Below are 14,563 nucleotides of genomic sequence, written 5' to 3'. Positions count from 1 at the left end.
AACAGGGTTTTGGATCGGGCACTCAACTTTTTACACAACCGTGATTTACTGCTCTATCGGGAAATCCCCCATCCCTTGTGGACAAAAACCTGGAGTAAGCAGGTTCCAAATGGGTTTGTAGTGTGCATGTAAACGCACTGTTCGTCTGATAATTTGCATCCATCTATTGGCTAAAAGGCACTGACTCGGGATTGAGGCCAACGATAACATAGGGTGATAGATAGAAACATAGCAGGGATAGAACAGACAGAAGAGATTTGACTGACTTCGAGCTTCTTGTGGTCGGGGTTGGGGTGTCGTAGCTGCTTGCTGGCATGAGAAGTGGCCTGCTGGACAGCTTTCTTCACTGAAGGGATGTCCTCCAGGGACTCTGAAGGAGGGGAAGAACCCTAAATGAGATAACATCGTAACAGAGGACGGAGATAGAAACACAGAGAAACACAGAGAAAGGCTTCCGGCCTGGTTGGCCTTCTAAATATTCCTATGTAGGCAATTGGCCTTCATGGTCTTCCTCTTAGCATTAAACTTTCATAGGTTCTCCGTCCCTGGTGCTTAAATTGTGCTGCTCACTTACCTCAAGATGTGAGGTATTAGAATAAAAGAGCCCTTCTAGCATTTCCAACCAACCCCATCCTTTTCCAAGGCAAACGCCCTTAACCCCCACACACACACACACACACACACACACACACACACACACACACACACACACACACATCCACTCCCCCCCCCCACACCCAGCCACCCCAACCATCCCCTTTTCTCCCCACACACACTCACTAACCTCCCAACACCCACACCTTGAAACACACACAAAAACACACACTTGTAAACACACACATCTTTAAACACACACACAAACACTGTTAAACACACACACACACACGCTCACACACACACTTTTAAACACACACACACACACACGCTCACACACACACTTTTAAACACACACACACACACACACACACACACACACCCTCCTCCTTGAGCTTGAGCACGGCAGCATGCAGGATGCATGGCAGGAGATGCCGGGTCAGGTCAGCTGGTTTTTGGACTGACAGGTAGTGCAGGACCTGAGAGAGAGAGAGAGAGAGAGAGAGAGAGAGAGAGAGAGAGAGAGAGAGAGCCTTGCTAGAGCGAGAGAAGAGAGCGAGGAGAGAGACAGGAGAGAGAGAGAGAGAGGAGAGAGAGAGAGAGAGAGAGAGGAGAGAGAGAGGAGAGAGAATGAGGAGAGAGGATGAGCGCGAGAGAGAGAGAGAGAGAGCAGAAGAGAGAGGGCGGATGGGAGAGAGGCGGAGAGGGCGAGAGAGAGGTGCGAGAGAGAGGGAGGGGAGAGAGAGAGAGAGGAGAGAGAGGAGAGAGAGAGAGAGAGAGAGAGACAGAGAGACAGAGAGACAGAGAGAGAGAGAGAGAGAGAGGGCGAGAGGGCGAGAGAGAGGGGCGAGAGGGGCGAGAGAGAGGGGCGAGAGGGGCGAGAGAGAGGGGCGAGAGAGAGGGGCGAGAGAGAGGGGCGAGAGGGGCGAGAGAGAGAGGGGAGAGAGAGAGAGAGAGAGAGAGAGAGATTGAATGTTGGACCTAAGCATTACTTGTATTTTTCTCCCTGCTTAAATTCTACGACCCTTTGGCTCCCCCCCCTCCCCCCTCCCTCCTCCCTCCCTCCCACCCTCCTCCCTCCCTCCGACAATGATGATTGCAGAAGCTGTCATGGACCCCAGCGCGGTGCTTGACATTTCTAAAAGCCGTTATTCTTTTGAGTAAGTGGCTCGCTCGCACACTTTTGCCTTCCCCCCCCCCCCCCCCCCCCCAAACCCTTTTAAGTTCCGCTCGCCGCACGCTACAGCCCCAACGCCACCAGGCCGGCCATAGCGGAGGACTGGGCTGCTTCCTAATGCACCGCCTCGCACCTCCGAAAACCCACCGGCAGGGTCATTTGTTCGCACCGGACGTGTAGGAGCAGATGGGCGGGGACGTGGGGGGGGGGGGGGTGATGAGGAGGAGGATTTGGGAGGGGAGGGGGGACGGACGTGGTTCTACTGTCCCCCTGATCACAGCCAAAGGCTGCTCTATTCGAGAGGTGCCAAGAGGAGCCCGTAGGAACACGGACGGCGAGCCTCCTCTCCAGTGGGGATCTGGAAGGCAGTCAGCGGCCAGAGCCCTCCGACGCCGGGCACAGATAATCTAAACCAGCAGGATACACAGAAATCAGTATGGATCTCTGTATACATTTTGGTATGTATTTATATTTAGATAGAATTAAACCAATATATTATTGTTAATCAATAAATATACTTTATAAACATATATATATATATATATATATATATATATATATATATATATATATATATATATAATTATCAATAAATACATAAATATGAAATGATATATCTATTTATTAATATAATTATATAGGCCTACTTATATAAGCGCAGTTCTGCCACCTATTCAGAGGGCAGCTTATTAGAGCAAGGAGAGGAGGGAGGTCAGTCCACCACAGAGGGACAGAGGGGGGGTGGAGGCGGGCTTGTGAACACGGGGGGGGGGGGGGGGGGAATATTCAAACCAGCAAATTAATTCCGAACTAAATCCTGCACCTGGAGTTTCCCCCCAAAGAGCAGCGGTAGCGTCGCCGGTTGGCAGACAGCTGAAGGACAAGCCAGAGCCGAGCCAACCGAGGGGTGGCTGCTGACTTTCAAGGCTGGCCAAGGTCCCCCTGAACTCTGGGTAAACTCTCCAAGAGTGGAGGAGGGGGGGGGGGGGGGGGGTGGGTGGGGGCAGTATTGTAAGGGGGAGGGGGGTTAGCGGACATCTTGTGTTCTGACCCACTTAGGAGCGGGCTCGGCTTTGCTGGGAGAGGCTGGGAAGAAAAAAAAAAAGGGAAAAAAGTATCTGGGCCGAGCAGGCAGATTGCGACGGCACCTGGAACGGTGGGACCGTATCAGCACTTTCACGGTCGTACTTTGAACCGAACGCGCGCATATGGCTGCTTTGCACGGCGCCGGGCTGGAAGCCTGCGCCGCCACTCCGCAGAGCTTTGTTCCACCTTCCTTTTTAAACCCTGCCTTTTTCCACGCAGGATAAATACAAGGGACTGAATAAGAAGTGAACCGAAAAAGAGGGGCAGTGCTTAATGCCACTTTGAAACAGCGGCTTTGAAGGAGAGAGGGCCCGTGCTGCCAGCGCTGCAGGGGAGCCCGGCCGGACACTGTTTAAAAGGTAAAGCCTTTCCCTGGCTTCTCCCCATGTGGAACGCGGCCATATTTTCTAAAACGGGCTGGTGAACAATTTCAGCCGGTACGTGGTGGTGAGCACAACAGGCACAACAACATATACACCACAACTTAGAAAGCGTTGCCCTCCTTAGATGAAATGCATGCATTATATAGCCAACAAAAACCCAAGGCTTCCCGCAGTGTCTAACACACTTTTTCCAACTATTTCTGGAAGGTGCACAGGCCTAAAGGTCACTCTTTTCCCCCAGTGAAACATGGGGAGCACTGACGGAATACTAAATGGCCCTCACCTGAGCCCTAGATGAAGCCACTGCCTGCAAGAAAGTAATTGTAATACCCGCAGGATCAGAAGGAGAAAAAAACACAATGACAGCGCAGTTCAGTCTTTAATACTACGCAGTGATCGGACGCTGGGAAACAGAGCACCAAGTCTTCCCAACTTCCAGATCTTGTGACGTCATGGACTAGGCTTTCAAATGAGGATGTGTTATTATAAAGCGTATCGGCATTCATAACACACCCACAAAAGACTTTATACAGCTCATAAAGTCAGCTTATTAGCTGACATTGAGACACTTTTGAAATGTTCCTGACAGACTGGTAGATAGTTTTGTAGTGGACACATCCTCTGTGATATGTTACGGTTATTTCACTTTTTAGACCCTGTTGTCCATCACTTTAAACGGGGACGGATTCTCCTGTAATAAAAGGCTACATTGGCCAGTTCAACAGAGAGGGAGCAGGATGAATCAATTTAATGACATTGTAATGTAAAACCATGGAATGGTTCTTCTCCTAGCCATCGGCTAGAAGAAAAACAACACTTTTGAGGCAGACATTGAAACACATTGTTGCTCCTGGCTTTTTCATGCTCCGTCAATGAGAAAGACAAAACAGAACTACAGGGCTTGGCCTTCCTTTAAAGAAGATGTGCAGGCTGGCACACCTGGTTAATTCATGTGGAGAAAAACAGGGGAAAACGTTGCACAGTGACAAGCTGTCACTGTAAAAGTAGAAAAAAAAAAAAGATGTTGCACATTATCTTTCCCCCCCACACCTTCATCCTTTATGACCCGGGGGCCAAGCCAGCCCACACCTTGCTCTGAAGGCAGGAGATCTGGTGGAAGCCCTACCTTCTCGGCCTCTTTGGTGTCGTCAAACAGCCGCTTCTGGCGGCGCGCGGGCACCGACCTGGCCGTGTCCCAGGCCTCGGCCCACATGTTCCCCGGGATCTTCATCCTGGCGCTCAGCTCGCCCCGGAGCACGGGGGCGCCCGCCTCGTCCACCACCTCCTCCTCCACGTAGTCCCGGGGAGAGTACCAGCGCACAAAGTCCTCCAGAGAGCAGCCCGGGTTGGCGGCCTGCGGACACCGGGGGGGGGGGGGGGGGGGGGGGGAGCAACGTGTGGGTGTGAATAATCAAATAGGAAACCGTGTTTGCCTGCAAAGCGGCAAACGCCACGCCCCTGAGTCCTTCATAAGCGACTGAGCTGCAGGTGCTGGTTCACAACAATGATAGGGATGCAAATTGTACATGCAAAACAGTAACTGTTGGGACGACACAAGCTCAAAATAACCTCGGGGGGATTTTGCATTGACGGTAATGTAGGAAGACAGCCAGCTGTAGTTACAGAAAAGTGACGCCATCACCTGGAAAAGCTAGAGTTGAAGTTAAACAAGTCTTCTTCCCTTGAAACAAAGCGTGTTCTCAGCAGCCATGCCTCCCCCCTGGACTACATGGCGGTATATATTTCTTTTCTTTCACCCCAGGCATTGCATACAAGGTTAGTTGCAGAACAATGAGCGAGTGTTAGCCTAATGACAGAGGGTGAGTGGGTCTTGTCGTCCATGAGCGACTCACGGTTCCGCTAGTCTACCGTGTAATGTTAAGCACAATCATTGAGCCTCGTGGTGTCACAGTACCTTACGGCACAAGCATTTTATTCTCTGTGACCCTTCGACTTAAAGAAACGGTCGACGGGGCACAAGAACCACCGTACAGTGAAAAGGTTTCAGTGGCTTTGTAATGCAGGAGTTGACAATATGGAGCCCCCCCCCCCCCCCCCCCCCCCACCCCCTAAACCCTTTACTCCATGGCTGGCCGTGCTAACTGTGGCACAGGGTGCAGCCATTCTATGCTCCAGCAATTTCAATGCACAGTGGACACCGCAGGGCATTGTGGGGCCTGGCAGCCCGTTTGGAAAGCATTCGGACACATTCAATTGTTCACACACTGCACTCTTGGGCAGCAGCGCCTGCCTAGCATACTGGAACAGGGCGAGTAACGATGCTCTTCGGTTGCTTTAACGATTCAATGTGAATGTTGTCTCTAAGTGCCGACTTTGTTTAACTCTCGAATTGTTGTGAGTTAATATCAGTTAGGAGGTGACCAAAAGAATATGCATTTCAAAGGCTACGCATAGATGGTTCTGCTTGTCCAATATGAATAAAATGAAATTAATGAGTTTGTGTACGTGTGTGTACGTGTGTGTGTGTGTGTGTGTGTGTGTGTGTGTGTGTGTGTGTGTGTGTGTGTGTGAACACGCGCGCGTCCGTGTGTGTGCGTGCGTGTGAAATGAAGGGAGCTTGGGGAGAAAATCATTGGTTTTTGGTACACTGTTTTTAGCCATGTCACAGCGCAAGCTCTACCAACACGCCCTCCTTCTTCCACAGCTATATGTCCTCCGTCCCCTCATCATACAGGCAGAGAGACCGCCAGTCCCTGTCCCCAGCATAGCGGCAGAGAGACCGCCGGTCCCTCCGTTCAGCATAGCGGCAGAGAGACCACCAGACATTCCCCTCAGCATAGCGGCAGAGAGACCGCCGGTCCCTGCCCTCAGCATAGCGGCAGAGAGACCACCAGACCTTCCCCTCAGCATAGCGGCAGAGAGACCAGCAGTCCCTCCGTCAAGCATACAGGCAGAGAGACCATCATCACCTCCCCTCAGCACAGAGGCAGAGAGACCTCCCGCCCCTGGGAGACATCCACTCTTTCCTAGGCACTGTCCGTCTCATAACACAGAGAAGCGGAGCTGGCCGATACACATCAAGGCTGACAGGTCCATTAAAAATAAGGCAGGCCAGCCCCTGCTCCACCCCCCCCCCCCCCCCCCCCCCCCCCCCCCCCGAGTCTGCCTCTCAAATTATTCCCAGTTCGATCAGGGCCACATCCAACCTCGAAATGAGATAAGGCAAAAGAAAACACACACACACATACACCCCAGTGCAACATAGATGTTATTCTACTCACTCCTTTGACAAGTGAGCCGGTGTGTGTGTGTGTGTGTGTGTGTGTGTGTGTGTGTGTGTGTGTGTGTGTGTGTGTGTGTGTGTGTGTGTGTGTGTGTGTGTCTCTCTCTCTCCCAGGTACTATCAGGGCCGTCTCCCAGTCCCAAAGCAAGTCCAAAAGTCTAGCTTTTGATTGTGATTGTGATTGTGTGTGTGTGTGTGTGTGTGTGTGTGTGTGTGTGTGTGTGTGTGTGTGTGTGTGTGTGTGTGTGTGTGTGTGTGTGTGTGTGTGTGTGTGTGTGTGTGTGTGTGTGTGTGTGTGTGTTTGTCTGTCCGCCTTCATTCAACAATCACAGCCTGACACATTGAGCTCATAACTGCACAGAAAAAAGCAGGTGGCTGCAAGTGTGTATGGATGTCAATAATGATATTTATGTGTGTGTGTGTGTTTGTATGTGTGTATGTCTGCGTGTGCATTTCTGTGTTGCGTGTGTCTGCGTGTTATCCATTAGGGACTGCCCTACCATGGTACATGTTTTCTAACAAAAACATATGAACGGGTAAGTGGTTGGCCTGGTTGGGAGAACTGGTTCAGTCTGCGACCACCTGACTAATATACCCAGCATTGTGTTCCTACTATTGTTTGACCTTTACATCATGCAACACGATGTAGTGTGTGTCTAAGTGTGTGCGCTGTGTGTGTTGATTTCTGAGGAGCTTTCTTGTGTTCCTTCCGTAGGGTGTAATTAACCAGAAGGCTCTTCAGCAGCACAGAGGAGGGGGCGCTTGATGTGAGGAACGGTAGGAAGTGTGTAGGATGGTGTAGGGAGCTGGAGAGCATGGGGGGGGGGGGGGGGATTGATGACAGGGTCTAACCCAGTAAAGTGGAGACAAGGGGGGGTGGGGGACGGGGGACGGGGGACGGTGGGTTGCTGTAGCCCCAGGGGGGTGAGCTGCTACTGCTCATGTCCCCTTCAGGGAAAGATACTGCCTGTGTGCAGTGGCGAGGGTGTGTGTGTGTGTGTGTGTGTGTGTGTGTGTGTGTGTGTGTGTGTGTGTGTGTGTGTGTGTGTGTGTGTGTGTAAGCGTGTGTGTATGTGTGTGCACTCATGCAGTCGTGGCAGCAGGGTACAAAAGAAGGAAAAGAAAAAAAAACTGAAGAGGCCTTGGTGGATCATTCAGGATGCTAAGGCTGTCATATTCTGGAGTTGCACCATTCATCATAGCCATCCCAGTCGGTCACGTGCCCAGAGGGATCTGGTAATTAAAGCCAAAATGCCAGATTATGCTTGGCTAAGCACAATTACAGGCCTGCACCCTGCTAAATTTAGAGGCCATTCTCCCTGCTTAGGGGGGCCCTATACCGCAGTACCTGACGTGTATCCACAGCGTTCCCGCATCCTCGTTTAGAAACCCGGGCCACTGCAGAACTTGAGGCTTCTCAGGTAGGACACGCCAGAGGAAAATCCTTCCAAAGTAGAGCGTTCAGCGGGACACTTTAAACAGGGCACCGTAATGCGACAAAACACACGCAGGAAGAATAATGGAACGCCGTGGCCCCGTTTGACGTTGCGAGGAAACGCTATTTGTCAAATGCTAGCTCGGGAAAAGTCACCAACAGGCGTGTGTAGTACCCCCTCGGGATCGCCGCAGATGCAGCGCGGTCAATGTTCATTTTGCCAAGTAAAGTCGGCTGAAGTTGATTAATCAGAGAGAAGGGTACAGTCCAACCCGGTTAGCTCGGCAGCAGGTTGCTTAGCGAATCACTCCCGTAATTAATCAACGTGGCCTTGGGTGTCACTGCTCTAAAGAAACATCCTTTTTCTTTGAACAGAAGTAGTCTTCACGTTTACTTCAACACTCACCGAGGCTATATAAAGACCTAATTGTTAACGCAAGATGAACAAATTCTGGTTCATCTGTTGTGGAAAGGGGATAGATATTTTAATGAGGATACTTGTGAAAGGCCAATTTTAAACTGCATTAGCAGTACATGTAACTTTTCATTCCCGGAGTTAGGATTAGCCTGAGCATGCCTCTATGAACATGATATTAGATGATAAGAGCCTGATTTACTGATATTACAAGTGTTGGTGTACCATGACTCCTTGCGAGGTATAATGCTGCCAAACTTACGCAGCTTAAAGTGCTGCAACCACGAAGACAGAAACTACTTTCGTCTCGGTGAGCATGAATCAATTTTAGGCAGCTTTAAATTTAAAACACTATGTCTAAGAGAGCCGACTGCACGACAGTGTTGAAAACGTGTTTCGGAACTTCCTTTTTTCATTGTGTTTTTAGAAATGTCTCAATTGTGCAACACAAGGCGGAAGCTCGTTCCTGGAAGCTCGTTCCTGTGAAGCGCGGGTGATTTGTAGATCGGTTGTCTCGTCACAGTTGACCAGTTAGACACCGAGATGTCCTGAGATGCCTTCTGTTAGGTAGACAGGATGCGTTTTGGAATGTTGAAACTAGAGAGATTACCGTAATTAATACCAATTCATTCCTTTAAAATGTCCAAGTCTGAATTGATTTTTTTACATATGGATCGATCGTGATCCCGACAAGCGATGCATTCGAATCGTAAAACACTCAAATCGGCCCCCGATGCACATCGGTGAATCTTAACATCCCTAATGTTAATGAGAATGCATTAGTAGATAAAAACCAATAAGGCGATTTACTTCTAGGACTCATCCCAATCAATTTGAACATATTTGACACCTGTATCCACAATTACTCAATCATTCAGCGCACGCCCGTTATCAAATGTCAATATCATGTTTATTGGTAACATTTCTCTTCTTAAATGCCCAAAAAATAACATACGGCATATATGAACCCCTAATGTCTGACACAAAGAGTTAGCATTATAAAGATCAACTCTGGGAGCAGAAAGACAAATGGAAAAAGTTGGCTGCTGGAATGCACAAATGAACACCTGCTTTCATCGATATGAAAGCTGCAGGAATGAGTGCAGATAATTGCCTTCGTTATTAAACTGGAGGGAGGGGGACTGGGGGAGTGTAGCCTGACGTTTTCAAAGGGTCCTTAAAGTTTAAAGTAACAGACAATTTTTCCTCCTTAAAGAAATCTTTGTATTTATTGAATGCTGAGGTGGTGGTCAAACGTAAACAGGGGCTCAAATGAAAATGTATCTGCTTGAGGAAAAAGGAAGGAACGATCCAAAACTTTCCTTGTGAGTTCGGCTGCAACCTTTTCCCCAGACCTCACCTCCGCTGCCCCCCACGCAGAGTGGTCGACACCAAAGACATCCAGACTTACCCGCCACCGGTCCATTGATGATGTCATTAGCAGGACGGTGCGCCCTGTGTCCGTGTGAAGGGTGGTGGGCTGAATCTAATCTATGGCCTGCCGCTGTGACACATTGACTGAGGGCCACAGCACAACATTAATGGGCTTCATGTCAGCCGCCCTCGTGTGCAGTCTCTCTTAGTGTCGGGAGGTGTTTGTGTGCTTGTGCGTGTGTGTGCGTGTGTGTCTGCATTCATTCACCAATCACAGCCTGACACATGAGCTTATAGCTGCTCAGGAAGAAGCAGGTGGCTGCAATGGCAATAACGACCTGTGTGTTGTGGAGTGTGTGGTGTGTGGCATGCATGTGTGTGTGTGTGTGTCTTGATGCGCCCTCATCTGCCATGACATGTGACTCGCAGCAACAATAACCTTGTATCTAACTGGAACAAGGTCCTACCACTGTACTGGGAGAACGTTGGGCCTGGTTCAATGATAAAGGAATTAAGCCACATCTCCCCCAAACAAAATGTAAACAATATGTTTGACATCGTTGTTTGATATCTAAACTTTATATATTTTTTTATTACCTTACTTATGGTGTACATAAAAAAACAGGCCTGCAGTATGCTAAATCCAGTGCACAAAGAAGCAGCGTTCCCCATTTCTAGCACGTTCCGTCTATTTCCTGTGTTTGAGCCGAGGGGACGCAAGAAGGTGCAACAGAAAGGCCCACCACGCGCCATCACCTGTTTGAAAGTCCAATATTTCAGCATAATCCATATGCATCTGGATTTAATTCCTGGTTGCACGTCTGGGGTGGCACTTTAGTCAAAGTGTGTGTGTGTGTGCGTGTGTGTCTCTCACCTTGAAGGACTCCATGTCGGAGAGCAGGCAGGCGCTCTGCATGCGGGCCCGGAGGTGGGCACCCTCGGCCGTGGTGCCCAGCTTGGCCAGCACCTCCGACTGCTCCTCCAGGAGGTCCTCCGTCATGGGGGCCGGCTCCTGTGGGCACACGCACACACGCACACACATTAGCACGGGCACGCACACACACACACCAGCACGGGAACGCACGCAGACACACAAGCATGCAGACACCCACACAAGCACAAACATTCACACGTGCAGACACATGCACACACGCACACACACACCCACACAAGCAGACACACATGCAGACCCCCACACAAGCACGCACATGCTCACGTGCAGACACCCGTACACACACACACACACACACACACACACACACACACACACACACACACACACACACACACACACACACACACACACACACACACACACACACACACACACACACACAGTTGGTTACCATTATCCCTTCCGGTCGTTGTTTGTTATAAAGTGATGTCACGAGCGCGGCGGGTAAAATCATTAATGTCTGAATGATCTTTGTTCGTGATTATGTTTCCAAGTGTGTGCGCCTCCTGTACTCGATCTCAAAATGAGGTCACTGTTGTAGCTTGTAGCTTATTGAGCTTACCATCAGCATCATTGGAAAAAATCCATTTCTTTATCAAACCGATTGTACATGCTACAATTACCATTTGTGAACAGCATCAAGGGCTGCTATCAGGATGTTAATAAAAACGTCCCCTCCTTGTTTGTGTCGAATGTGGTTCAAAAAAGGAAAAAATTAAAATTAAAATCAGGGCCAAAGAAAAAGGATGGAGACTGTGAGCTGACCCCTGTCACTTACTGGCCAGACATCGTCCTACGATGGCGAGAAATCGCTGACAGCTCCATCGCTAGCGCCCGGAGCCGATCTCAACTAAGGGGAGCAGCTGTTCCGTCAGGAAAAACAATCACAGCCTGCTAATCAATCTGTGTGGCCCTCGCTGACAATTGAAGTCCGGGTCCAACTAACTAGTACGCACTAACAAGACTCGCCTCCGATGGCACGTTATGTAGGGTTCAAACCCGGGGACCTCCGCAGTAATAGAACACGCTGGGCCACACAGGGGGTCTAGCCTAGGTCTCGTAGTCCGGATTTAGAGCTAATACGCGGGCGCTACAAGGCCTAGAGGCCCGTCTTCATACCAAGGCAATGCCAATACACTTTTGTGACGACAAGTACGGCTGTGTGTTCCTGGTGTTACTGGGTCAAACCAGAAGAGAGAGCATTGTTGTCGGAAAATATCGGCCATCAGCTTGTTCTCTGGAAGTGAGATGGCAAGACGAAAAAAGTGAATCCAAAGCGAGCGACAATCAAAGACTTCTTGGTTGTGAACGAACCACTGGAAGGAAAGAGATGAATTGAAGGAAGAACGTTTTTTATCTTTATTGCATTTGTTTTTTGCGCCCCCTCCTCCTGGCCTCTGCTCCTTAATAGCTGTGAGCTACAGCTGGGCCGGCGCTATTACCTCCCATACGTCCCCTGCCCTGACTTAAATGCTTTCTTTAGCCTCTTGTGCGGTGGCGGCCACTAATGGCCCTCCGGTGACGGCACCAAAAGTGCTTTACTTAAATCGGCGGCTTGGTAGCCGGAACGCTTGACACCCGGTCTTTTGAAGCGCGGCTGAGGCGCTCACCTTGTCTGAGCTCTAAATCAGCACTATAGCTGCCGTCGCCACCGCGAGTTAGAGGGAGAGGGAGACAGAGAGAGAGAGACAAGAGAGAGACAAGAGAGAGACCTAGAGAGAGACAGAGACCGATACCGAGCAAGAGAAAGAGACCGAGAGAGAGAGACCGAGAGAGAGAGAGACCGAGAGAGAGAGAGACCGAGAGAGACGAGAGAGAGAGAGAGAGAGAGAGACGAGAGAGAGAGAGAGAGAGAGAGAGAGAGAGAGAGAGACAGAGACCGAGCGGGTAGGGTTGCCATGTACTTGTGATGTCGTGCATGTCTTTGCGTGACGGCTTGTCTTTTCCTGTCCAGGCGGATCGATAACCAGTGAGGTGTACGAGGGGAACAGCGCACGACTCGACGTGTCATAATTGTATTTTTGTTATAAAAGGGTAGATTATCGCACGTAATGAAAAAATTTTAATGAAATAATCATCACTGGCAGCGGCGCCATTAGGCCGGCCCTGAGTGGGCGCGCCGGGGGTTTAAATGGGCGCAGAGGAGCGTGGGTGAAAGCCCGCCCGTTTCCGCGGCGCAGACTAATTAAAGCCGGGCAAGGTGAGTCGCGAGCCGAGCCGTCCGCCTCATTACAAATGAAGTGGTCACGAAGGCCCCCCCCCCCACCCCGTCATACCACATCCCGTACCCTGACTGACACACACACACACACACACATGTGCTTTCCCTTGCCGCACCCCGGTACTGTACTGTACCGGGCCGTCACGGGAGAGGCGATAACTATGTATGGAAAAAGAGCAGATCGGAAGAGCATAGCACCGATAAATCAACAGCGGTTCAAACTATTGTATTGTAATTAGACAAAAGAGACCGGGCTGTCCCTCTCCGATATCTGATCACGGAACCCTAATCCGATGTTCCAACTTCCTATTGGCCCGTCGGCGTCTACAAATCCTAGACATGACTTTCATCGTCACCTTCAAATCGAAACGCCGCAGCAACCCATATAATATTGGACGTCTGTCACACACAGACGGAGAGACGGGGACAGCGACGGGGACAGGGAGCACCGATAAAGGATTGATGAAGAGGGAGTGGCCGTGTCTCGTAGATATACGGCACCAGGACAGAGAATCAAATAAAAAAGAGGGAGAAGCAATAATCAAACATGGAGAGAAGATAAAAACGACCAAAGAAGTGTGTGGAAGGTGTGTGTTAGGTACAGTGGGAGAAGAGAACAGAGGAAGAAGGGGGAGCCTTTTATTTTAAGCAAGCCAAAAGGAAATCGAAAAAAGGATCTTCTGGGTCCAGGATCCAAACCTGCACGAGATGTTCAAATTGTTGGAGGCGCTCAATTTCGAGACGAATGTGCACATGTGCAGTTATTGTTTTTCGCCTTTCCCTCCCAATTGCAGGCAAAACAAACAGACACACAGGAATACACACACACACCGACACACACACACACACACACACACACACACACACACACACACACACACACACACACACGGCCCCAAGAGAAACCGTCCGGCCAGCAGCAGTATTGCTGATGCTTGTATCTTTTTCTCCCTTGCACACTTAATAATTCCTATTCTACTTCTCCCCGTCTTTCTTATTCTCTCACTCTCTGTGTCTCTCACTCTCTCTATCTCCCTCTTTTCTCTCATTCCCCATGCGTATGTCTCACTCTGAATCTCCCTCTTCCTCTCTCGGTCTCTGTGCACGTCCCCGTCTCTCTCCCAGTCACCCAACACTATTTCCGTTGTGACCGTCTGTGCACCGCGGCATTCCCCCTGCACCACACCAACACACATGTTACCTATGTGATCTTGCACGTGTGAAGAGGGCGTTGGAGATTGCGCCGGTGGGGTATGGAAGCAGAGAGGTACCTAAGGCTACTAACTAATTTCTCGAGAGAAGCACATGCAAAGTTTGGATTTCAAACTATTCGATATCATAAATATTGGGCTAAGCACAAACTTTGGTAGCCATCAGAGAGAGAGCGAGAGAGAGAGAGAGAGAGAGAGAGAGAGAGAGAGAGAGAGAGAGCGAGGAGAGCAGAGAGAGAGATTGGAGAGAGATGAGAGAGAGAGGAGAGAGAGAGAGAGAGAGAGAGAGAGAGAGAGAGAGAGAGAGAGAGAGAATGCAGGGGTCTACCTTCCTCCTCATCCTCACTCGTCTCCCACTGTTAATTATTGAGCAGGGTCAGCTCTTTCCTTGTCTTTTCCTTGTTGTTTCTGCATTCATTAGCCCCGACCATTCCGCCTCCCTGTATAATAGATGAAGGGGGGGAGCGG

At 50.0% G+C, this 14,563-nt stretch overlaps 1 protein-coding gene across 1 annotated transcript in view; it reads right to left on the bottom strand.

Annotated features, from left to right (window-relative positions):
• Positions 1–14,563, bottom strand: part of rab3gap1 (RAB3 GTPase activating protein subunit 1) — a 48,082-nt gene that overhangs the window by 13,155 nt on the left and 20,364 nt on the right. The window contains exons 18-21 of the mRNA XM_056579433.1: positions 10,583–10,720; positions 4,367–4,594; positions 977–1,073; positions 267–370 (exon numbers count right to left, since the gene is read on the bottom strand). Coding sequence (XP_056435408.1) covers positions 267–370; positions 977–1,073; positions 4,367–4,594; positions 10,583–10,720 — 567 coding nt within the window. The remainder of the gene's footprint in view (positions 1–266; positions 371–976; positions 1,074–4,366; positions 4,595–10,582; positions 10,721–14,563) is intronic.

This window comes from Gadus chalcogrammus, chromosome 20, assembly GCF_026213295.1.
Source record: "Gadus chalcogrammus isolate NIFS_2021 chromosome 20, NIFS_Gcha_1.0, whole genome shotgun sequence".
In the NCBI taxonomy this organism is placed as follows: domain Eukaryota; kingdom Metazoa; phylum Chordata; class Actinopteri; order Gadiformes; family Gadidae; genus Gadus; species Gadus chalcogrammus.
The sequence above is the reverse complement of the archived record's forward strand: the minus strand, read 5'-3'. Positions and strand labels throughout refer to the sequence as shown.